This window comes from Thamnophis sirtalis, unplaced genomic scaffold, assembly GCF_051295495.1.
Source record: "Thamnophis sirtalis isolate CommonGarterSnake01/CBP01778 unplaced genomic scaffold, rThaSir2_p1.2 scaffold_7, whole genome shotgun sequence".
Taxonomy (NCBI): Eukaryota; Metazoa; Chordata; class Lepidosauria; order Squamata; family Natricidae; genus Thamnophis; species Thamnophis sirtalis.
The window spans coordinates 5971735-5997326 of NW_028261387.1; the positions used below are offsets into that span (position 1 = coordinate 5971735).

The 25592-nt window shown below is 40.3% G+C and overlaps 1 protein-coding gene across 3 annotated transcripts in view; it reads right to left on the reverse strand.

The window, feature by feature from the left end:
* Positions 1-8433: 8433 nt before the first annotated feature.
* The window catches only part of LOC106544095 (putative oxidoreductase ZK1290.5), a 90685-nt gene continuing 73526 nt past the window's right edge, over positions 8434-25592 (reverse strand). The window contains exons 7-8 of one of the 3 annotated variants that reach the window (XM_087719229.1): positions 24129-24231; positions 8434-8996 (exon numbers count right to left, since the gene is read on the reverse strand). In XM_087719229.1, coding sequence (XP_087575355.1) covers positions 24136-24231 — 96 coding nt within the window. In that variant the 3' untranslated portion in view covers positions 8434-8996; positions 24129-24135. Of the gene's footprint in view, positions 9011-24128; positions 24232-25592 lie in introns of all 3 variants that reach the window. The other 2 variants (XM_087719228.1, XM_087719227.1) reach the window with 2 other exon arrangements.

Consider the following 25592-nt stretch of genomic DNA (forward strand, 5'->3'; position numbering starts at 1 on the left):
CATCCAGAGACCACACAATATTTTAACCTGCATATTTTTGACTACCTTTTCAAATTTATGTTCCCACTAATTTCTCTTTTACTTGATAATATTTACAATTGTTCCAGTGAATCATTGTGACTGCGTTATATCATTGTTTATCATCAGCTTGTGTGGTTTTCTTGCACAAGCTGAGTATATGATTTACTGTTTTGCCTCCTTCTTTGGATAACCTGCACTTTGAAACATTTGATTCAGTTCTGCCCTTGATTACATTGATTTGAATAGCTTGCTCTTGAGCAGTCAAAATTTAAGCCTTCAGTTTCTTTTTTTTAAATATTCCAGCTGTAAGCCATTGTCAGATTTTATATTTATTCACTTTCTACTCAATCTTTTGTAAAGATTGACCATTTAATGCTTTTCTGTACCAGCACCATTGTTTGCATTCCATTATTTCAATAGTCACTTATTGTTACATTTCAATTTTTAACTTGGTCAATGCTTGTTCTTGGCTTTTATATAATCAGCCAATGCGTAATTATCATCTTTGACAGCTTGTTTGATCTGGAATAAACCTCTGCCTCCATTTCTATGGGGCAGATATAATTACTACAGGGATGCAATGCGTAGTGAATTGTCATCAATTTTCTTAATTGTAGAACTTATAGCATTCAATTTTCCCAGATATTGCTGTTATTTCTTGCTTTATGATATCCAAGGCTTTTTCAATTTTTTTGGCGCTAAACCATTACTTTTTATTAGTTAATTTATTTGCTTGTCTAGATTCTTACATTCTTCAATTTTTCATTTTAAATGATTTTTAAATTACTTGCACCTGATCTTGATATATATATATATTTATCTTGGCCTCCAGTCTTATTTTCCATTTTGGGATTGAATATGATGATTATTAATTAACTTGTATGCTATCCAATTCTGGAAGCCTCAATGAAACAAATTTCATAAATTATGAGAGCCTTAAGAACCCTTCCTTCTTTCCTATTTTTAATACATGCATTATAAAATCTGAAAGTAAAAATGATCATTTGTAAGCATAAGGCTGTTTTGTGTTTTGTTCAGTTGTAATTTGTTCTAGGAAATGTTATCAAAAATAAGTTATTCGTACTTTAAATAAATGGACAGGCTGGTTGATTCTGCTATAAATAACTTTATCTAGGTTATTAGATAGTAACATACACTCTCACACATTCACACACATATATACAGTATGTTACTATCTAATAACCTAGATAAAATAAAGTTATTTATAGGAGAATTAACCAGCCCGTCCATTTATTTAAAGCATCAATTATACCTAATATTATTACATAGATAGATAGATAGATAGATAGATAGATAGATAGATAGATACATACATACATACATACATACATACATACATACATGATTGCCTAAAAGAAACTGCCATCTTTTTGTTTGGGGTGAGAAAGAAAATGCCTAACCACAGGACAGTAATATCCTAAAACTGATTCAGACAGAATTTCCGCTTTTGTTAAATGGATCAACTCATCTTGACGGTTAAAATAGATCTCAAAAGCAAAACTTTTAGAGTTGAGGGGTTGTTTTTGTGTGTGCTGACAGTTTCAATTGTTCCACGCCTCTGTTCGAATGACCACAAGATACCCTCACTCTTATGAGATTAGCAGAAAATGTGACCCAGACAAGAGAACCGTTATTCTGCAACTGTCAGAGAGAAGGGAAGAAAAATGAACCTGAAGACAGTCTTTGCAACCGTCACATAATCAGAAGCTGCACATGTTTTGCCACAGTGTAAACAGAAAGAGAAGGAAGCAGGAGATATCCCTTCCTTTGGAGCTCAACACATACCATATTTGAAGGGATTAATGTATCCAAGTAAGATATCCCATAACTGAGAGATGTAGTGTCTTAAGAAATCTGATAATCAAATATAAAAGTTTCATTTATAGAAAATACTATAAACCTGTGAATACACAAAAAAAAAACACCATATCTTGTAGGACCTAATGGGAAAAGAAAGCAGGCGTACATTGCTTCTGTAAATGTTATTCACAAAGTTAAAAATTCAAACTGCAAAAAAGAGAAAAAATATTTAAAAAAACAAAGCAGAAACTAAACAAGACATGAAAAGTGGATTTAAAAAACACACGTAGATTGTCCCACTTCGTTGAATACAGCTAAATATATAATTTTATATTATTTCATACATACACACATATTGCTTCTGCAAACAATATAGTCACCACATTTTGTCCCAAATAGATAGTCTCTGATTTATGATCACAATTCAGCCAAAAAATATCTGTTCTAAGCGAGATAATTGTTAATGAGTTTTTGCCCCGTTTTACAACCTTTCTTGCTACAGTGATTAAGTGAATCGCTGAGTTAGTAACATAGTTGTTAAGTGAATTTGGCTTCCCCGTTGACTTTGTCAGGTCCCAAAAGGCGATCACACAACTGTGACACTGCAAGTGTCATAAACATGAGTCAGTTGCCAAGTGTCTGAATTTTGAACATGTGGCTGTAGGAATACTGCAATAGTCACAAGTGTGGAAAATGGACTGCTTTCAATTTTGTTGTAATTTCGAATGGTCACCACTGTAGCAATAGCAATAGCAGTTAGACTTATATACCGCTTCGTAGGGCTTTCAGCCCTCTCTAAGCGGTTTACAGAGTCAGCATATTGCCCCCAACAACAATCCGGGTCCTCATTTTACCCACCTCGGAAGGATGGAAGGCTGAGTCAACCTTGAGCCGGTGAGATTTGAACAGCCGAACTGCAGAACTGCAGTCAGCTGAAGTAGCCTGCAGTGCTGCATTTAACCACCTCGGTAAATGAATGGTTGTGAGGATATACACAATTTGGTGCCGTTGAGCACTAATGTGCTGAAGCACACCTCATGTTGTGTGGTGGCTGGCTGATTCTCTGCTTTAGCTAGGTTAAGTGGTTTTCCAATTGTTTCAATAAGTAAATAAAAAAGGAAAGCATCAAGTCTCTTGTATCACCCCTATTTGCAAGATCTCTTCTCAGCACTATATAAGTACACACTAGGTACATATACTAGTTCTCCCCATCCAACCAGATGCAATCATAGGTTGCATCAGTGGTAGCATAAACTGTAGATCAAAGGGGGGGGGGTTATAGATCATGGGGGAGTGTATCCCTCTCCTCTCTGTTGGATCATACTGGAACACCCTGTCCACATCTGGAGCCATTGACAATTTGAAATATGTCCATCGGACAGCGTCTAAGATAATAAAGGGCTTAGATTTTTTTTAAAATCTTATGAAGAACAATTAGAGGCGTTGAGTAATTTATGTTTATATCTGCGAGAGATAGGATAGCTGCCTTTAAATATCTGAACCACAGTCACGTAGAAGATGAGATGGAAGTGTTCAGAATTGTGCCAAGGGCAGAAACAATGGGTTTAAATTACAGGGAAGCAAAGTAGATTTTAGTTAGACATCAAGAAATGTTTTCTAACAGAGCTGCTCAACAATGTAAGCTGACCTTGGATGAAATAAAGACTTCTGGAGATGTTTAAGTGGCATTTGGATAGCCATCAGTTGACGGTCTCTTGTGGATTCCTGTCCTGGGCAGGCAATTAGACTACATGATGACCAAGCTTCCTTGCAACACTTATATCAGAGGTGGGTTCCTACCAGTTTGCACCAGTTCGGTAGAACCGGTTCGTCAAATCTACCGAACCGGTTAGAAGAGGTTCCACCAGAAAGCAGGCCACACCTACAGAAGAGGTTCCAAAAATTTTGGAAACCCACCACTGACACACACACATGCACACACACACAGAGAGAGACAGACTCACACAGAGAAAGAGAAAGAAAGAAAGAAAGAAAGAAAGAAAGAAATCAATAAAAAAAGAAAAAAGAAAGAAAAAGTGAGAGATGAAAAAAAAGGAAAAAGGGACAGAGAGACAAAAGGAAGGAGAGAGAGAGAGAGAGACAGAGAGACAGAGAGAAAGAGACAGAGAGAGAGAACACATGGCCGGCAAGCCACTCCCACCAGGTCACATGGCCCACAAGCCACTCCCACAAAGGAGGCCACACCCACAGACTAGGTTCAAAAAATTTTTGAAACCCACCACTGACTTATATTCTATTATTCCATCAGACTAGCGGATTGGCATCTTCATCTGGGTTCTTCTATGCCACAGGTGTCAATCTCGCTGCGTCACGTGATGTACTGCAACTTTTTCCTTCACGGAGCTGGGGTGGGCATGGTCAGCAGGTGACGCATCTGGCATGTGGGCCGCCAGTTTTCTACCTCTGTAATTGCTCCAGGCGGAAGGCAAATGGGGTTGAATATCTTTGTTCTTGGAGCCAGGTGTGAAAACAGTACAAGTGTGTTACCTTCAGAAATACTTAAAGCAGTCCATTTGTTTTTGTCCTTAGTGAAGTTACAAAGGGGCTGAAAAAAGTGACTCAACAACCAGTCCTCAAACTTATGACTATTACAGCAGAGGTCACGTGATCAAAATTCAGACACTTGACAACCAGCGCGACCCGACAAATGCGCGCATGACAAAAGCGCACTGACAAAACTGCGGCAAGAAAACTGCGATGTCATAAACGCACCCACAACAACGCGCCGACAAAACCGCGCCCACAAAAGCGCGATTTCAGTTAAGGTAAGGGTTAGGTTCAGGGTTAGGTTCAGGGTTAGGTTTAGGGTTAGGTTTAGGGTTAGGATTAGGGTTATTAGGTTGTTATTACTTGTTTGTTGAATGTGCACTGTTGTCGGCGCGCTTCTGCGCTCATTCATCGGTGCAATTTAGAACTCACGGTTTTCTCGGCGCGGTTTCATCGGCACGCTTTTGTCGAGCGCGCATTAGTCGGTGAACCAACAACCAGCATGTATTTATGATGGTTGCAAATTCCCAAGGCCACACGATTGCCATTTTTAAGCTTCTCAGCTGGCATCCGACAAGCAAAGTCATTGGGGAAAGCTGGATTCACTTAATGTCAGGTGGTGAACTTAACAAGCACGGCGATTCATTTAACCGCAGCAAAAAAACGGTCATAAAATTGGGCACAACTTACTTGGTGACCCCCATTGCTTAATGATGGAAGTTTGGGTTCCATTTGGGGTTAGTAAATTGAGGATGCCCATCCATCCTTACCACTTTCCTTTTTTCCCCCCCAGTAAACTGAAGTTTTGCAAAATACTGTTGTGATTGATGTCTAGTAAGAATAGCCAGGCAGAATAAATGGGAGCCAGGAAAAGACGTCCCATTCATCCCACTATGAAATAGTTTGTGGGAAAGGGAACAAAGTGCCTTTTCAAATTCTTTGTATCTCTAATTCTGTGATATCAGAATGCACATATAATAGGGGAGGGACTTGCATCACACTGCTTGTGCTGTTCAATCCCCTAAACTCAGATGGTGTTTGACTTTGCATTGTGGATTTTCTACCTCACCCACTTACACTGAGCAGAAGTTGTACTTGTGGGGTCCACTTCGTCTCTTTATTTTTGAATGTTTCTTCCCCAGAGCAGCCTTCCCTAACCTCATACCCTTCAATTTTCTTCTCTCTTCTGTTCTCTTCTGTTCTCTTCTGTTCTCTTCTATCCTATCCTATTCTATTAATTCCATTCTCCATTCCATTCTAATTCCATTCTATTCTAATTCCATTCTCCATTCCATTCTATTCTAATTCCATTCTCCATATTCTATTCTATTCTATTCTATCCTATCTTATCCTATTAATTCCATTCTCCACTCCATTCCATTCTATTCTAATTCCATTTTATTGTAATTCCATTCTCCATTCCATTCTATTCTAATTCCATTCTCCATATTCTATTCTATTCTATTCTATTCTAACCTATCTTATCCTATCCTATTAATTCCATTCTCCATTCCATTCTAATTCCATTCTATTCTAATTCCATTCTCCATTCCATTCTATTCTAATTCCATTCTCCATATTCTATTCTATTCTATTCTAACCTATCTTATCCTATCCTATTAATTCCATTCTCCATTCCATTCTAATTCCATTCTATTCTAATTCCATTCTCCATTCCATTCTATTCTAATTCCATTCTCCATATTCTATTCTATTCTATTCTATTCTATTCTATCTTATCCTATTAATTCCATTCTCCACTCCATTCCGTTCTATTCTAATTCCATTCTATTGTAATTCCATTCTCCATTCTCCATTCCATTCTATTCTAATTCCATTCTCCATATTCTATTCTATTCTATTCTATTCTATTCTATTCTAACCTATCTTATCCTATCCTATTAATTCCATTCTCCATTCCATTCCATTCTATTCTAATTCCATTCTAGTCTAATTCCATTCTATTCTAATTCCATTCTCCATTCTCCATTCTCCATTCCATTCCATTCAGCTGTATTGGATGTGATTCCTGTAATTCCCAGAAGAGAAAATCTGTCTTGGAAATACAATTGAGAGTTACTGACAAAGTCAAGATATTGTTTGCATGGTAGAATGTGATCGTTTTGATTTGTGACAAAATATAGCATCGTCTCTTTTTGTTTTAAATTCATCCCAATAGGCGTAGCCATTGTTCATAACGCAACAGGCTCAACTAGTTAAAACTCCGGCCTTCATAAGATTAGCCGTCAAGACTGTGTGAACACTGTAATCGAGCATTTGGCATGGTACAGGTTTCACATCTTTGCTGAAGTCAATCGAAGTTGTCTAAACTGGTGACCGATTCTTAAAATATAGGCCTAGCTCAAATCAGAACACAGAACTTTACTTTTAAAATTGTTTGTTGAGTGAGTCATGCCCGATTCTACAATCTTTTTTTTGACACGGTTAATAGCAAAAGCAACAGTAGTTAGACTTATATACCGCTTCATAGGGCTTTCAGCCCTCTCTAAGCGGTTTACAGAGTCAGCATATCGCCCCCAACAACAATCTGGGTCCTCATTTCACCCACCTTGGAAGGATGGAAGGCTGAGTCAACCTTGAGCCGGTGAGATTAGAACTGCTGAACTGCAGATAACAGTCAGCTGAAGTGGCCTGCAGTACTGCACCCTAACCACTGCGCCACCTCGGCTCTTCTAAGTTAAGTGAATTGCTACAGTTATTGCTACAGTTATTAAGTGAATCATACAGTTGTTATGTGAATCTACTTACCCCACTAACTTTGTTTGTTGGAAGCCAGTTGCGAAAAGCCAATCACAAGTACTTGGGATACTACAACACTTATAAATACATGCCAACTGCCAAGTACCAGAATTTTGATCACATGACTGGGGATATTGGGGTTGTCGTAAGTATGAGAACCAGTCATAAATCACTTTTTTTTTAGTACTGTTGTAATTTCAGTCACTAAACAATTGGTTCAAAATCAAGGACTGCCTGTACTCACATCCATGCTTACTGCAACCCACAATTGTACTACAGAGTTGATCAGTTCTATATAGTTTGTTCAAACTTGGCATTAAAGTATCAAGATCTGAATCTTGAAGTTAGATATCAAAATATCAGTGGACAAAGATGCTTCTTAAGGAGCTATCACATCGGAGCATTGGGGGTATAGTATTTCAACTACAAGATCCCTGATGTCTCTCCCACATTATCAGAAATACTGTACTGTACTGATCTGGATCAAGTTTATTATTTTATTATTAAAGAACAAAAAATAGAATAAAATATTCTACTGACATAAGATGAAGAATGAATAGTGACATTAATCGTCTCCTGGCACGAAAAAGTGGCAGTACGGCTATTATTAATATTTGAAAACTTGTAGCAAGTATTTTCCCACAAACTGCCTTGATAAGTTCCTCACCGTGACCCGACAATTGCGCGATAAGACATATGCGCACCGACAAAATAGCGCCGATTAAAACTCGACGTCAAAATTGCGCCCACAAATTCGCGACGACAAAAGTGCGATGACAAGCACAAAACGCTTTTATTTTTTCACTTTCATTTTTTTTTGCGGTATTTGGAGCGTGCATGTGTTCCGTACTTGTTTGTAACATCCCGTCTGTTTTCTTCTTAAGTCTGCCGGCACACTCTCTTTTAATGCACCTCCACGAAGACGATCCATCTTGATTTAACTTGTCGCGTCGATATCGATATCCTTCATACAGCAGTTGTTGTTTTCCTTTCTGTGACTTAATAATATCCATGGCTTCAGTATAACTAAAAAGTATTATTCAACTGGTGTGTGCTGACTGCATTATAACGTACGTTATAACGTACGTATACGCGTCCCACTATGTTAAACACCTAGCACACTCACTGGGCTGTCTATAGTTTGTTGATGACGCAATTTTGTCATCACGCATTTGTCGGCGCGCTCTTGTCGAAAATCAATTAGCGATTTTGACAGCGTTCATTTGTCCATTGCGGTTTTGTCGGCGCGCATATGTCTATTGCGCATTTGTCGGTGAACCGTTCCTCACAACAGTTTTGATTAGAATCAATCTTCCTGGAACATTGGTTTAAACATGTTTATTGACAATAAAGTGGACTGCAATTGGGTGATAGTAATTCGTGGTTCAAAATTCATTTGGTTAACTCCATGCAACAAAAGAGTAGATAGAACAAAATATTAATCAGACATTAATATTATTAATTACATTAATTTTCGTTTTCACACAGTTCCAAACTCCAAATTGTCTCACACACACAGCCGAAACCAACAGGGCTCCAGCTGAGTTAAGTTATGACTTTTTAAAATTCAGTTCTAGTTAGGCTCAAGAGTAACTTGCAACTTCCTGAAAAGTCTTTTAGTGAGAGCTTGGAAATGGGAACACTCCGTACAGTAGCCTAATAATTTGTTAATAAGGAAAGATAGGTTTGTGCAAAAAATACTTAAGTTGCATTAGCTTTGAATCATTAAGTAAATAGCTTGGGGGAATCCAGAAGTCACCGTGTTCTCAGCCAGTCTATTCTGTAACCACTCCATGAGTTATCCCTTCCATATTGGATAGGTTAGATAGACCAACTTTCTGTTGATGTCCATGGAGTCAAGCAATTCCATATCTTCCTTTGCAAGCCTAAAATCAAAGACCTGGAAATCAATAATGAAAGAATAATTTCAATACATTATATTAAATGTGGTTGTTTTTTTTTACAGTCAATCCACTGCAGCATCAATTTTTCTTCTGCATATAAACTACTATTACTGGCATTGGAGAAATAGGATAGGTGTTTTTCCTTGAAGCTTGGATATAGAAGCCTGTGAGGAAAATTGCTGTTGTTCCTGGTGAGCAGATCTATGATACTTTCATCTCCAGCAAATAAGATTCCCTCCTCTCACCCCTACCCCAAGCTTCAAAAATCCTCAAAATGAATTTGATCAAAGGTCATAGCAAGATTAAAGAACTGTCCATTTCTGGGGAAGCAAAACTTTACACAGGTTTTCAAGTATCTTAAAAGGCTGTCAAAATGTCCAAAATCCAGTGGTCAGGAATCCTGACTGTCCATTAGAAGAAACACTCAAACTTACTCCAAAGACACTCAGTTTAAAAGCTATTTCATTTTTGTTTAGGCATTATGAGAGCTTAAATAATATTTCAAGTTATAAGGTATCATTGAATCGCCATTGATATACTACCTTTTTCATATTGTTGCTATTATGGTATTTTTATATTTGAATTATAAAGGTATCAAGTATGTCAAATGAAATAAATTTATTTGTTACAGAAGGCAGGTTTTCCAAATATACTGCTGTTATATTGATTGGATCTGAGAGTTATCTATAAAAGAAAAGAAACAGAAATCCTTAGAAGGAAAAATCATGCGAGTAAATGTCTTGTCCTAATTAATCTCTCCTGTAAGAGCTGGCTGTTAAAGAGATTTCTCTCTGGTCTATAAACAGTAGTTTATTAAATGGGAAACCCTAACCCTTAAAATAAGATAAGACATCTGAAAAGTAAATGTCCATCAATCTTTCAAATACAATTGAAGAGAAATGACTATTAAAAAAAACAACAGTTCCAAAAACGTTCCATTAAAAATGGAACGAGCTGCATTGGCTACCGATCGGTCTCCGGATACGCTTCAAAGTGCTAGTCGTAACTTATAAAGCCCTTCATGGTATTGGACCTGGGTACTTGAGAGACCGCCTGCTGCCAATTACCTCCCAAAGACCCATTAGATCACACAGGGTCGGCCTCCTTCGGGTTCCGTCCACCAGCCAATGCCACCTGGCTACTACCTGGGGGAGGGCCTTCTCTGTGGCAGCTCCGGCCCTTTGGAACGAACTCCCCGCGGAGATTCGGACCCTCACCTCTCTCCAGGCCTTCCGGAAAGCCGTTAAAACCTGGCTGTGCCGGCAGGCCTGGGGTTGATGAGTTCCCCTCCCCTCTCGACCTGTGTGGCTGTATGATTCTTGTTTATTTTAATCACATGTATTATGTTCTATGTTCCCCTTTCCCCCTTTTGAGTTGTTCGCCGCCCTGAGTCCCTCCCGGAGAAGGGCGGCATACAAATAAACTAAATCTCAATCTCAAAAAAAGGATGCATGCTAAAAATGAATGAAATGACAAGTTGCGCCCGCTGAATGCAACTTTTGCCATCTGAAATCTTCCATGACATTGTGATTCAGATGCAAGCCATGTTATGATTTTTTTTTGTTAATATTGTAAAGCTGGCACCTAGCCAGCTGATGCTTCCAACTTCTCCCTTCAACTCAAATCACATCATCTGAATATTGTTTTTTTTAATTAGCTTATTAGGGAATGACATTTAATTATCTGCCTTCTTAAATAACCTCAGCCTACAATCCAAATGAAACAGTAGGAAAATGAAATAAAAACAAGACCTTCTTCAAAACTAAAAGGCTGCTGTTTGCTTTTCAAATGACAAAAACAAAGGAAGCCTCTAGCATGGAAGATTATTTCAATATACTGTATGTTTATGGCAGCAAGATGACTATATGCACCAAGAAGGAATAATTCAACACTACCCAATAGGGAGGAATAGTTGGTGAAATTATCCATCTCTTTCTGAGAAGGATAAACTAACTTCTTTGAATAGAAAAAAAGGCACCATTTACATTTACTGAAACTTACATTTACATTTACTAGAAACTTCTTAGGGAATTCTGCATTAAAATGAAAAAAAAATGAACTTGTGATTTATGGTTGTGATTATTAGATGTGATAGATTATAGAAAGAAGGGTATTATAATGTAACTTTAGAAAGAGAGGTTAAAATATAATTGTACTTTTTAACTGCTGTGAAAATATTGGAAGCCGCTGCTTTGTATCTTCTTTGCTTTCCTGTTTTTCTTTAACTTTTCTCTCTCTTTTTTTGCACTTTTTGGTTTGTCTTTTTTCTTTTTCTCTTTTCTTTCTTATTTGTATTAATGTGTATCTCATTGAAAAGTTTTAATACAATTTTACACAGACACACATATGTACAAATGAAGTCCCCATACTACTGATATATGAAAATAAAGTGTTAAAAATCTAATCACTGATTCTAATGTGTCTGTTTGATTGAGCTCTCGAAAATTATTGATACTAGTACAACAGCTATCTGTTCTGACCCCCCTCTTCCTACACCAAAGCACGCCGAGACAAAGATACTTCAAGGATTTATTAACACACAGACTAGACCTTGGCAGCAATCCAGCACAGACTAACCTTGGCAGCAATTCAGCCTGCCAAGCAAGCCACGATAGCTTCTCCAGCTCTAGTAAATATGTTGATTCCTTTTATAGCGTTCATTCCTTTTATAGTCTCGAGAGGAGCCTAATTACCACCAGCTGAGTTCAATTATCTCCTGTAACTGCATAACTATGCCTATTAGTCCTCCGTTGCTGGGCATCCAGGACCAACTCCCTTGTCTCCTCCCCACTGCTCCAATGCATGATGTCAGGATCATACTCTCGTCTCCTCCCCACTGCTCCAAGGCTCAGGCGCCTTCTAGTGGCCAACCAGCCTCTCTGCGCCCTGCTCGGAGTCGGAACCCTGTCCAGGGTCCTTCACATCCTCCAGAGCCGACTCATAGGGCCCCTCGCTGTCGGAGTCTGGTGGCAGCTCCAACGGCTCCTGCTGGGCCACAACAGCTATCCTTCTAAATCCAGCTCCTTTCAGACTTAGAGTCTTTTGAGGGATGAATGCCAGATACCTATTTTAATTCTCCAAATGAGATATCAAAAGAGAAAATATGCCCTTGTAAGGGAAAGATAAAGGTTTCCTCAGATACTTCACACAACTCTAACAGAGACTTATGGGAATCCATTCAATCTTTTTTCCCCCAGAAGTTCTGAATTTTTCAGAAGCCTGAGAGGCATATTCAAGAACCTGATTTTTCCCAAAGCAGCTGCCTTCATTGGAGCCTTCCAGAGTAAAGCAGGAGTCGTCTGAAAATAAAAAAACAGGCTCATTTTTGGCAGCTAGTACAAAACGTTTTGACCACGGGCAGGCTTTGTTTATACATCCACAAAACAATTTTCCTCCAGGAACAGAGCTTTTGAAAGAGAGTTGTCACCAGCTTTCCTGTCAACGTAACATCATCGTACCACTTTAAAAGGAAACAGACTGATATTTACCAGAGCATATCAGACCAGTAACACATATATATTTTGACTCTGAGGGCTTCTGAACTTATAATTACTGCAGCCTGTTTACTGCCTATGTAGCAGTGACATAATTATCTTCTAGCCTCAGTTGTGGGCTAGGAAAGGGACCGGAGCATCTTCAACTCTCTGCAATCATATGTGAGCTTGGTTAGAAATCCCTTACGTGTGCATTTTAAAGCCACTATTGGTTTTATTGTATTTTTTTTGTTCAACCGAGGGTCTGAGCTACATTTCATCAAGATGTGGGTGGAGGAGGAGGTGGAGGGGGGAGATGCAACGAAGAGGGAGGTGAAAAGAACAGGCCACATAGAAATAAGGAGGAGAAATTTAAGATCCAAATGGGAATAGAAAACTCTGGGTGGACAGCCTCAGACAAGAGCCACATTCTTCCCATTCACTTTTTAAAACTGATTTTGATTGATTGATTTGATTTATTATATTTGTATGCCGCCCTTTTCCCCCGAAGCGGACTCAGGGCGGCTCACAATTCAAATCAGGGAAGGGGGTACAGACAAAAAATAAAACAAATCATAAATGCATAATTTAAAAACACACAACAGTCATACCATTCGAGACGGGGGCAACAGCTCTTTAACCCCAGGCCTGTCGGAACAGCCAGGTTTTAAGGGCTTTGCGGAAGGCCTGGAGGGTGGTGAGGGTTCGAATCCCCACGGGGAGTTCGTTCCAGAGGGTCGGAGCAGCCACAGAGAAGGCCCTCTTCCAGGTAGTCGCCAGTCGACACTGGCCAGCGGATGGAATTCGGAGGAGGCCTAATCTGTGGGATCTAATCAGTCTAGTGGAAGTGATTGGCAGCAGGCGGTCTCTCAAGTACCCAGGTCCAATACCATGAAGGGCTTTATAAGTGACGACTAGCACCTTGAAGCGTATCTGGAGACCAATAGGCAGCCAGTGCAGCTCGCGGAGGATGGGTGTTACGTGGGTGAACCGAGGTGCACCCACGATCGCTCGCGCGGCTGCATTCTGGACAAGCTGAAGTCTCCGAATGCTCTTCAAGGGCTGCCCCATGTAGAGCACGTTGCAGTAGTCCAGTCTAGAGGTCACAAGGGCACGAGTGACTGTTGTGAGGGCCTCCCGGTTCAGGTAGGGACGCAACTGGTGCACCTTTTGCTCTTTTCTTCTTTCAAAAATCATTGCCGTTACCGCTCTAGCTAAAGTTTGTGACATTTGCACTTCAGCATTCGAAGAAGAAGGCAGCCTTGCCGTCAGATTTCAGGGCTCTGCATTAATTGTTATTTCTGTTCCAAGTATCACGATTAAAATGCAATCAATCTTCTTCTAGTTTCCCTGTGGGCAAAGCTGAAGAAGAGCCCTGTGTGTGCATCAATGACACTCCGCTGGTTTATTTAATTTTGCTACCTCAGAGAAGTTTTCGTTTAGATGGAAACAAACAAGTAAAAAAGAGAGTTAAACCAAGGAATTGAAAGAAAAACTCCCGGAAAAACTTCTGGTCCAAAACTGGGGGCATCCCAAAGCTTTTCTCCTGGAACTCAAAAACACTGCAATCCAAACCCTACTACTTTTGTATGTATATCAGTGTTCCTGATTAAAGTTTTTTATTTTTCCATTTTCATAACATATAATCACATGCACCACAGGGAGCCGAGGTGGTGCAGTGGTTAGGGTGCAGTACTGAAGGCCACTACAGCTGACTGTAATCTGCAGTTCAGCGGTTCTAATCTCACCGGCTCAAGGTTGACTCAGCCTTCCATCCTTCCGAGGTGGGTGAAATGAGGACCCAGATTGTTGTTGGGAGCAATATGCTGACTCTGTAAACCGCTTAGAGAGGGCTGAAAGCCCTAGGAAGCGGTATATAAGTCTAACTGCTATTGCTATTGCTATACTATTACATAACCAACATCATATTGTATTATTAAATGTTTACATCAATTCATCTTACCATCAACTGCCAGAAACCAATTATTGGCTCTTCTGCTCTCCATACACCATATTTGTACCTTATCCACCACTTTCTTGTCCCTCTCTCCTCCTCCTCCCTACCTCCTTTCTTCCCTCTGTCATCCTTCCCTTCTCTACTTCCCCTTCCTCTCTCCTTCTCCTCTCTCCCCTTTCCACTCCTTTCTTTTCTTTTTTTTAAATATACTTTTTATTTATTTATATAACATACAATCACATGTACACTATTACATAGCCAATATCCTATTGTATTAAGTAGTAATTACATCAGTTCCTCTTGTTATCAACGCCCAGAAAGGTAAAAACCAATTATTGGCTCTTCTGCTCTCCATACACCTCTTTCTTCTGCCTCTCTCCTACCTCCTTTCTTCCCTCCATCATCCTTTCCTACTCTACTTCCCCTTCCTTTCTCCTTCTCCTCTCTCTTCATTCCACTCCTCCTTATCCTCCTCATCTTCCCCCTTTACCCTCTCTCCTATCCCTCTCTTCCCATCTTTCTTCTCTCCTCTGTTTCCCACTCTTCCTCTCATTGGTGTATTTCCGCTTCTGAGCAAACTCCATTGTATGTATATCGGTGTTACATCCACAACAAAGAAGAGTCCTGCTCCACCCACTATTTTGTCTGCTGTGACCCCTCTGTGGATGTCGCTGAATTGGAATTTGACTCGGGGAGGGGGGGGGAATATATTATTCCCAAATTCATAGGAACTAGGCCTGATGGAATCACTTCTTTTTCCCTTCCCTTGAAAAATTCTGTTAATCCTGCTGCCATAGGTGGTTAAAAAAACAGGCTTTGGTAAAAAGATTGTTACTATTTCTTGTATTTTCATATACTCTGAAATGAAATGATATCAGACATTCCAGAAGGAAAAAAAAACATATTAATCCAACACTTGAGGTTTTATATTGAGTTTTTTTTTTAAAAGGGTGGCGGGGGGGAAGAGAGAGAGAAGCTGCTGTGCTACAACTGGAGAGACCCAGGCCACCCAAACCCTTTCGAATAATTCTCCATTGCAATTGCCAGGATACACCCTTAAATCCGCTGCCTTTGAAAAGGATGATAAATATGGGATGTTCTCATCCAACCCAAGAGAGAAATGTGCCATTTACCACTGATTATTGTAATTATCACTCGGAAGATAGGCTCTTGGAAAATTCATCCCGTACAAAAGATTGGAGGATTGACAGATCTAATGTTAAGTTGGCTGTGGGAAGGGGGTGTAATTGGAATCAGAATGTAGTTATTGGTACTAAACCATCAATATTGTAAAAATACTCACTATTCATTCATAATTTGATTTTTCTATCCTCAGAAAACCTCATATTGTAATAAAAAAAACCTGGTTTGTCTTATAATCATAATCATAAAGCTGCAAAACTACTATGGAAATAAAGGATGGGCATCGGGCAATAGAGATTAAGTCTGTCTCCACACTTAATAATACCACCAGGACAAACTAAACAGCCTGCAATCTGAGAAATATGAAAAAGAAGATATTGTAACTGTTGTTCATGGTAGATCAATTCACCAATTGAAAAAAATGCCATTTTTAGAGTCCAGGTCATGGTGGAAGCCAGCAGTATGAATGGAAATCTGTAGCAAGTCAACACAAAATATTCTGTAATAGTCCTGTAGAATTTTCTGCCACAAACGTATTATGACAGTCAGTTCACTAGTATAAAACAGTATGTCCATAAATGGAATAACAAAAGCCAACCTATACATTTTGGAATTAAGAAGCAAAGCTTCATATTTGGAAGATCTCAATTCAAAAATTTAGATTCAAAGAAAAGACCATCCAAAGATCTTAAGTAGACACATGAATGAATTGTCAACTAGCTCCTATGAGATACTGAAGAATAGCTTTCATACTCTTGTCTGTCTCTCAGGATTATTAAAGGGGCCCCTTGAGAAGATATTTTCTTCTAAACAGGAATGAGTATCCCAAATTATTTTTTGTGGCACCCTTGTCTTTGGGATTTTACCATGGAGTTTTTCAGAAAAAAATGTGACTTCACTTATTTCTTATGTCCCATTCCTGGGAGTCCCTGAATCTCTTCGCCAAATTGTAGAACAATGAAATAAAAGATAGGGGCTTCAGGTCTTCAAAAACTTGTGCAAAATGAAACCCCTCTTCAATGCTAAGCAAGCATGCATCAGGAAATATGAGATGAACACATTAAAATATTAATGCTTTTAATTTAGATCATGGTTGTCTAGCCTTTTGGCTTGCCCGAGCCTCATTGAGCGAAGACGTATTGTCTTGAGCTGCGTATTAAATATACAATATAGTTAATGATATAAATAACAAACTTCCTTTAAAAAAAAATATTTTTATTATCTTGTGGGGTGGCATTACTAGGTGTCTAGGACCGAATGCCGTCTGCGGGTTGGACACGCCTGATTTAGATGGTATGGAATATTTCAGTGTTGTTAATTGCTCCGGTGAAAATGGATTCACCAAATGTAAACATGCCTGCCTATGAAAGTTTACTCAGATGCGTGCTATTTGTTTTATTTATATCAACATTTGAAGGCTATAAACAGATATACATAAAATTACAGCTTACGTGGGTAGCCTCAGGATAAATATCAACCCACATTTGAAATATGTATGGCTAGAATGAAGCTGAAATTGATTTTATATGGGAATAATACTTGTATGTACATTTTTGTCATATGTAATAAAATAATCTGCACCAGTGAAAATGATATGCTGGGTGCTCTGTTAACAGAAAACATGGTGGAGGTTGTTTTTTAATCTGCATATTTAGAATTGTCTTTTAAAACAGCTGGCTCCCTTGGCAGTGTATTTTTGCTTCTAACACAATTGGGATTTCATACTGCTCGTGCGTATCTTGAAAAGCAGCACTATATGAAACTTCTAATCGAGGTGGGGAATTCTGTTCTTCCTCTTTTATTTGTTTAACACTCTCAGATTACTTAGAATAGTGATTAGCAACTATGGCATTCTCCAGATGTTTTGAATTACCAAACACATAGTCCCCAACCACTGGTCATGCTAAGTTGTTCTTGTGAGGATGGTAATTTAAAAATGGTGGGCACCAGGTTTTCCAATGAACACATCAATAGATATATTCAAGTGAAGGTTAAGATAGCCATTTGTCTGGGATCACAATAGCAGCAACAGCACTTAGACTTATATACCACTTCACAATGCTTTACAGCTCTCTCTAAGCAGTTTACAGAGTCAACATATTTTCCCCAACAATTTGGGTCCCTCATTTTACCAACCTGAGAAGGACGGAAGGCTGAGTCAACCCTGAAATGGTCAGAATCGAACTCCTGGCAGGAAATAGTGAGTTCGCCTGAAATACTGCATTCTAACCACTCCGCCACCATGGCTGCTGCGCCAGCAGGGGATGCTTGAAAATTGGAGTTTAAATTCAAAATTTGTATGTCTATGTTTAGTTATATATGTGTACATAAATCAGAATTCCTGCATTGAAGATTAACATCCTCAATTTAGATGATCTAAATAGCAACTGGCAACTTCATTTATTATTATTAACTTCATACAGATAAGACTACAATTGAGCCTGGGATGTTATGTGTACGTCTACATTTGTAAATCAACTGACTATGTGAATGCACTTGGTTTTACAATTGTTTTTACAATGGTTGTTAAGCAAATCACTGTAGTCATTAAGCAAATCACGTGGCTGTAAATCTGAAACCAGCTTATCCAACTGGCATTTTTGCTGCAAAATAGCAAAAGAAGTTACAAAATGCAATCACATGACTTCAGACAATTGCAACCGATTCTAAATATGCGCCAATTGCCAAGCAGCCAAAATGTGATCACATGACCACAAGGTTGGTCGTAACTTCAAGACCAGGTTTAAGTACTTTTTTTTCCAGGTTTGTCGTAATTATGAACAGTTTTAAGAAACTGGCCATATGTTAAGAACTACCTGTAATTCAATAGCTTACAGTAATTTTGCAGCCGTAATTTAAGAGCCGAGGTGGCGCAGTGGTTAGGGTGCAGTACTGCAGGCCACTTCAGCTGACTGTTATCTGCAGTTCAGCGGTTCAAATCTCACCGGCTCAAGGTTGACTCAGCCTTCCATCCTTCCGAGGTGGGTGAAATGAGGGCCCAGACTGTGGGGGCAATTTGCTGACTCAATTTGCTAAAAATCTGTAAACCACTTAGAGAGGGCTGAAAGCAATAGCAGTAATAGCAGTAGACTTATATACCGCTTCATAGGGCTTTCAGCCCTCTCTAAGCGGTTTACAGAGTCAGCATATTGCCCCCAACAATCCGGGTCCTCATTTTACCCACCTCGGAAGGATGGAAGGCTGAACCGGTGAGATTTGAACCGCTGAACTGCTGATCTAGCAGTAGCCTGCAGTGCTGCATTTAACCACTGCGCCACCTCGGCTCTATGAAGTGGTATATAAGTTTAATAAATAAATAAATAAATTTAAAAATGTAATCAAATTCAAAGGAAACAATGACAAGTTCAGTGAATCTAATATTCTGTTCCTTCATTCGAAGTTGGGATTGGGTTGCACGCTTGAGTAGGTGTTGGGAATTTCTATCGGGGGTGGGGGGGAAGGGTGTGTGTAACTTTGGAGTTCTGGGTTGGACATCTTTGCTGTATGGCAAAGGTGGGGAACTATGCCCCCCTTATGACTTGTGGACGTCAATTCCTCAGCTAGCCATGTTGCCTCAAGAATTCTGGGAGAAGAAGTCCAAAGGGGCATGGTTCCCCCACCCCTGCTCTATGGGGCAGGCCAAACAGCTTCTCAGATAAACTTTCCAAATTAGTAGACTGTAATATTTCAACTTTCTAATACCCACTCCACAGCATCATGTTCTACAGAGTTATTTCATTTTGTGCTCTTAAGCCCTCTCAGCAGTGGTGGGTTTCAAAAATTGTTCGGACCTACTGTATTTAAATGAATGATTTAAGTTAGTCCAAGCTAAGCCCGCAATCACACAATGGTTCCGTGTGGCGTAGAATAATGAGGGAAATTGGCAACTATGGCTTATTGGTTAAAACAGCATGGTTAAACATCCTGGCTCAATAATATGCATAAATATAATATGAAGATTAGTTTAAGCCCTACATGGCTCAGGACCATATTTGTGAGACCGCCTACTGCCACATACCTCCCAACGGCCGATAAGATCCCACAGGGTGGGCCTCCGTAGGATGCTGTCAGCCGGACAGTGTCGGCTGGCGGGCCCTTGGAGGAGGGCCTTCTCTGTGGCCGCTCCGACCCTGTGGAATCAGCTACCCCCAGAGGTCCGGACTTCTCCCACCCTCATGGCCTTCAGAAAAGCTGTTAAAACCTGGCTGTTCTGGCAAGCCTGGGGCTGTTGACCTTATTATGTAGGATCCAGCCCCAATTTGAATGTATGCATGTTGGAGAATTTTAATCTTTATTTTTATTTTATATTGTTTGTTTTTCTTTCTTGTTCTGTGTAAGCCGCCTGGAGTCCTCCGGGATTGGGCGACCTATAAATCTAATAAATTAAATTAAATTAAGATACACTGAAAGAGAAAGAAGGAGGAGGATTAATGAATTTAATCATAAAGTTCTCTCTTGAAACATGAATACATATATATCTCAAGAGACAATCTTGAACTTTGTTTGAAATGCTGACAGAATCTTCTGGAAAGTGTAATCAAGAGGGGGGGGGAAAGTCTCTGAAGTCTGTATTAAAAAACTTCAGGGATAAACAATACCAACCCATTGCAAGCTGGGTGTTGATAAAAAGCAAGGAATATGTTTTTTTGTGATACGGCTAAAACAGCACAGCAGTGGGAAAACTGCTCCAGGAAGTCCTAAAACAATATAAATCACAGTCAGACTTTCCATATTCTTCTGGACACAGGAACTCCTAAAATATCAGGCCAGTGTGACTACTTAACAAATACCAAGTTGATAATCGAATAGAGCTTTCTAAAAATCAGTTGCATTATAAACCACTATTAATATATGCTTTGAAATAAGGTCCCAAGAGCACTACTATATTTGACCCTACATTCACCCTACATTGAGTAAAAGCGAAACTAGCTTTTAGTGAAACCTGAAACTTAGCACATCATGATGTCGAGAGAAGGTTTTCTCTCAAGATGCCCCCAACATATGTATGTATGTTGAGAAGTTTTATGACAGAATAAATAAACGTAAATTTATCTGGAGCTACATCTAACGACAGTCTATATATTCAGGCGAAATAGCCGTAGCCAATTAGGAAAAAGGCCTGCTAAGATAGATATGATACTATTAGCAAGTTCTCTGGCGTCTCTTAATATTTTCCTGCCTGTTTCAACCCCTCCTTCCTCCCGTGGCACTTTTTCATTCCTCCTGAATACTGTAAACCTGCATGTAGGTGTTTCTTATCGTATATTGGTGCATATCCCTTTTTTTTTAAACACTAAATTCTGGAATTGCAAAAATCACAAGGACTGGAGGATAGATAAATGGAGTTTTTTGAAAAAAAAAAACACTTTTCCACTTTTACACCTGACCGGAAGCAGTTGGGTGGAGATGCCAGCGTGGAAGAAGAAGATTGGACCATGTGATGGATTGTGGGTGTGGGGACCAGATCATGAACTTTTAACTGGGCGGAATTCTGATGTCATTTCCAGATTTGGGAATCTTGGGATTTGGGACAGCTATGTGCTAAGATGTCTGCTTTATTAAATTGGAACTTTAAGGATAATTTTGCCTTGGACTTTGATTTAGTTCTACATGATACTTGGAACGCTGACATTGTTCTTGCTTAGCTTTTATCTAGAAAAAATAATAATTATCTTCTGCTTGTTGTCTGGCAAGTGAGTTATGAAACAGAAACAAATAAAAAAGGTCATATTTCATTAAACATCTCTTATGTTGTGCTATGTAGGGAAAATAATCCAAGAGTACAGCTTGATAGTTCAACTTTCTGCTTATTCATGGCCACAGAACGTTGTTGGCCACATGAACCTGTCAGAGATGCCTTCACTCTGACAGAATTAGCAGATGGACACACACACATATATACATACATATACATACATATTTATTTATTTGTCTTGTATGCCGCCCACTCCCGGAGGACTCCGGGCGGCTCACAAAAGACAAGGGAAAGTGGGGAACGAGACAAAGACAACATATTAAAAACAAAACCAACATTCACAATTTCTGTAGAGGTAGATGCTTCTCAGCTCCCCCCAGCCTGCTGGAACAGCCAGGACTTGGTGGCTTTGCGGAAGGCCGGGAGGGTAGTAAGGATCCGGATCTCAACAGGGAGCTCGTTCCAGAGGGCCAGAGCTGCAACAGAGAAGGCTCTCCCCTGGGGAGTCGCCAGCCGACATTGGCTGGCAGATGGAATCCGGAGGAGACCCAACCTGTGCGATCTAATTGGTCTGAGAGAGGTAATCGGCAGGAGGCGGTCTCTCAGGTTACAGTACATATATATAGGCAAAACTCTAATTCAGTGATGGTGAACCTTTTCGGCATTGAGTGCCAAAAAGGGACATGCACGCTCGTCTGGGCAGTGAACAAGAAGAGGAGCTGCCCAGGGGCCATGCGCGCAGCAAAAAAAGAACCTCTGGTTACTGGCGTGCATGCGCATGTGCCGATCAGCTGGCTCACGACGGAAAACGGAAGATCAGCTCTTCCGGTTTCTGGCACTGCCACACGCACAAAGGCCAGCTGATCGTTGTGTGCACATGCACGCCAGAAACCCAGAAGAGTTTCTGGCACCTTGAGTGCCAGGCGGCATGGCTCCGCGTGCCACTTCGGGCACACGTGCCATAGGTTTGCCATCACAAGCCTAGTTAGATGAAGCATGGTTAGATGTGCAACCGTTCTTCATATGTTTTAACCTCCAGTCCCTAATCATCTTTGTTGCTCTTCTCTGTACTCTTTCTGGAGTCTCCGTATCTTTTTTACATTGAGGTGACCAAAACTGAATGCAGTATTCCAGCATCTAAAAATGCTGGTCGAAGGAGAAAGGACCTTGGAGAATTCACCAGTCGCTACACTGAAAATACCCCATATTAAACTGGAAGGACTGCAACACTGCATAACTAGAGGCTCATAACACAAAAATACCATGCAGGAAGAGAATGCTTGTAGGAAAGGAAGAACTTAAAAGAAAATGACAAGAGAAAAATGTTTTTAAAAATAATTAATGCAGGATCCAATCCAGGTTGGTCACGGGGATAAGAGGTTTAGTCTGATTAGCTTTCTGACTCATGCAGGAGTCCACATTGAAGGAACTTCTCTATCACCAAAGATATTAATTTTTTAGTATAGATGAAACAATTCCTAGTAATAATTAATCAGTAAGGAGGAAGCAACAGAAAGAAAATAGTACACCAAGGAGGAAGAGTAATGGAAGAAATGAGGTAAGGAGAAGATGAATCAAATATTTGAAATAGTAAAAGTCTGCATAAAAGTGGACTAACCGTATGGACAAAAAACCAGAAAGGTTTAGGTTTAGGTTTATTAGATTTATATGCCGCCCTTCTCCCAAGGACTCAGGGCGGCGTACAACATTAAAAGAAACACATAATACAAAAGTTTTTAAAAATTAAATAGAATATCCCAAACCCAATTAAAATTGACAATGACATTTTTTAAAAAAAATCTAATTAAAATTAACAGTGATCAATAATCTATTTTATTTTGTTCAGGCCAGGCTGGCTTGCTGGAAAAGCCAACTTTTTAGGGCGCGTCGGAAGGACCGGAGGTCGGGGATTATACGAAGCTCCGGGGGCAGCTCATTCCAGAGGGAAGGCGCTCCCACAGAGAAGGGTCTCCCCCTAGGGGTCACTGTCTGGCCGACGGCACCCTGAGGAGGCCAACTCTGTGGGATCGCACTGGACGGTGGGAGGCTACTGGTGGCAGTAGGTGGTCTCGCAGGTATCCTGGGCCTAAGCCATGGAGCGCTTTAAAGGTCATAATTAGTACCTTGAATCGCACCCGGAAGACAACCGGCAACCAGTGCAGGCCGCCTAAAAGGGGTGTAACATGGGAGCACCTAGGTGCCCCCATGATAACCCACGCAGCCGCATTATGGACCAGTTGAAGCTTCCAGGTGCTCTTCAAGGAAAGGAAAGTTACTGACATTTAAGATGGTTTCCATTTAATGTAGGCAATACTAGGCAAGATGTAGTTGATTGTATTATATATTAAACTGGTCCAAGTAAAGAAACATGAGGAAGTGCAATTTAAAGGGTTGGAGACACAACAGGAGACCTCCCTTGGCCATTCTTAGGGGCATTGTTATCCCAATATAACCAAATTTATATTTAACTATTTATTTTAAATGAGTTGGATGTAAACCAAAGAAATAAATCAAAACACAGCATTTAAAAAAGAAAATCAGTCAACCTAAAGAATTCAGTTGCTATAAAGCAGTTATAAGCATGTACCGTATGCTCCCTATGAAATTTAGAGCACAATTGTAGATGAAATTGAGAAATTATGCTTCTGTAGCAGGGACATGCTTCAAACCCCCCCTCCCCGCCCCCCGATATGTATAAGCTTGTAGGCAAAGGTAGTATAGATGAAACAGAAGATATGGGCTGCTCACAGAAGTTCTATGTTCTCTGTAATTTGGCAAGAATTGCAAAGGGTGAAAAGGCCTAATAAATAACTTGCCCAGTACTTGCAATAAAAAATCAGACAAACCTTGCACTTAAACAACTGAGGTTGGATCCCAGGATACATGTCTCCCATCATGCATTCCATTTAGTAGTGCAACATCATCAAAGTCTAGTGAAAAATCAAAGACCTAAGGAGAATGCATAGAGATTAATGGAGTATATACATAGGTGTTCTGACCCCCCTCGTCCCACACCAAAACACTCCAAGCCAAAGATAAGTTACGGCATTTAATTAACAGACAGACAGGTCCTTGGCAGCAAACTGGCACAGACAAGCTTGGGCAGCAATCCAGCACAGATAAGCCGTGGCAGCAATCCAGCTTGCCAAGCTCACAATAATGTTCTCTGACATTAGTTCCTGCGTTGACTTCTGCAAGAGGGACATGTGCACAAGCAGTCCTTTTATAGTCTGGAGAGGAGCCTAATGACCACCAACTGAGTGCAATTACCTCCGGTAACTGCGCAACTGTTCCTGACGCCTATTAGCTCTTCGGTGCCGGGCATCCAGGAACAACTCACTGCTGGCGTTCGGATCACTCTCCCTTGTCTCCTCCCCACTGGTCCAAGGCTCAGGTGCCTCCTGGTGGCCAACCAGCCTCTCTGCGCCCTGCTCGGAGTCAGAACCCTGTCCAAGGTCCTCCACATCCTCCAGAGCTGACTCATAGAGCCCCTCGCTGTCAGAGTCTGGTGGCAGCTCCAACAGCTCCTGCTGGGCCACAACACATAGGCAACACTAAGCATGCCTGCTACTTAAAGCTAACCAGCATGCCTAATTGTTGTTTTGACACAAGGCTTTCTCTCTAAAGTCAAAGCAGCCAATGAGTTAGAAAAGCATTCCTCGATTTGTTCAACCAATCCCTTTAAAATGTGACTATAACTACAATCAAACCTAGATAGCAGCATGGCTAAGTTTGCCGGCAATACTACTCCAACACAAATACAAGACATCAAGGCCAGTTTAGAATGACCAGTTTATTTAACTGGGAAAAACTGACTTTAATTATATAATAATGATATATAATTATATAATGTGACAGGTTTGTTTCCTTGATTACTAAACTGGTTTGTTTATACTGGCACAGGAGAATATGTTTGCTACATCTTTCTTTAAATACACGAACTGATTGCGGCTTAATTTGTGAGGAAGAAGATTAATGTCCTTACGCTTTTCCACAAGTACAGTACCAGTGGTGGGTTGGGGGCGGTACGCCCCGGTACGTGCGTACCGGAGCCAGCCCGAAGCACAGGATACCATTCCGGTATGGTGCTCCAGGGTGCCCGCTCGCCCGCCCGAGCTCCTTACCAGAGTTTAAAGACTTTTTCACTTCCGCACAGACGCATGGCGCGTACAGCCCCTGCGCGACGTTCTGCGGAGCAGCTGGAGCATTGCGGAGATGCTTGAACGCATGCGCGCGCTGCGTTGCAACCCACCACTGTACAGTACATATAATTTCTCAAGTTCAAAACCCTAACTTCGTGATCTATGTTG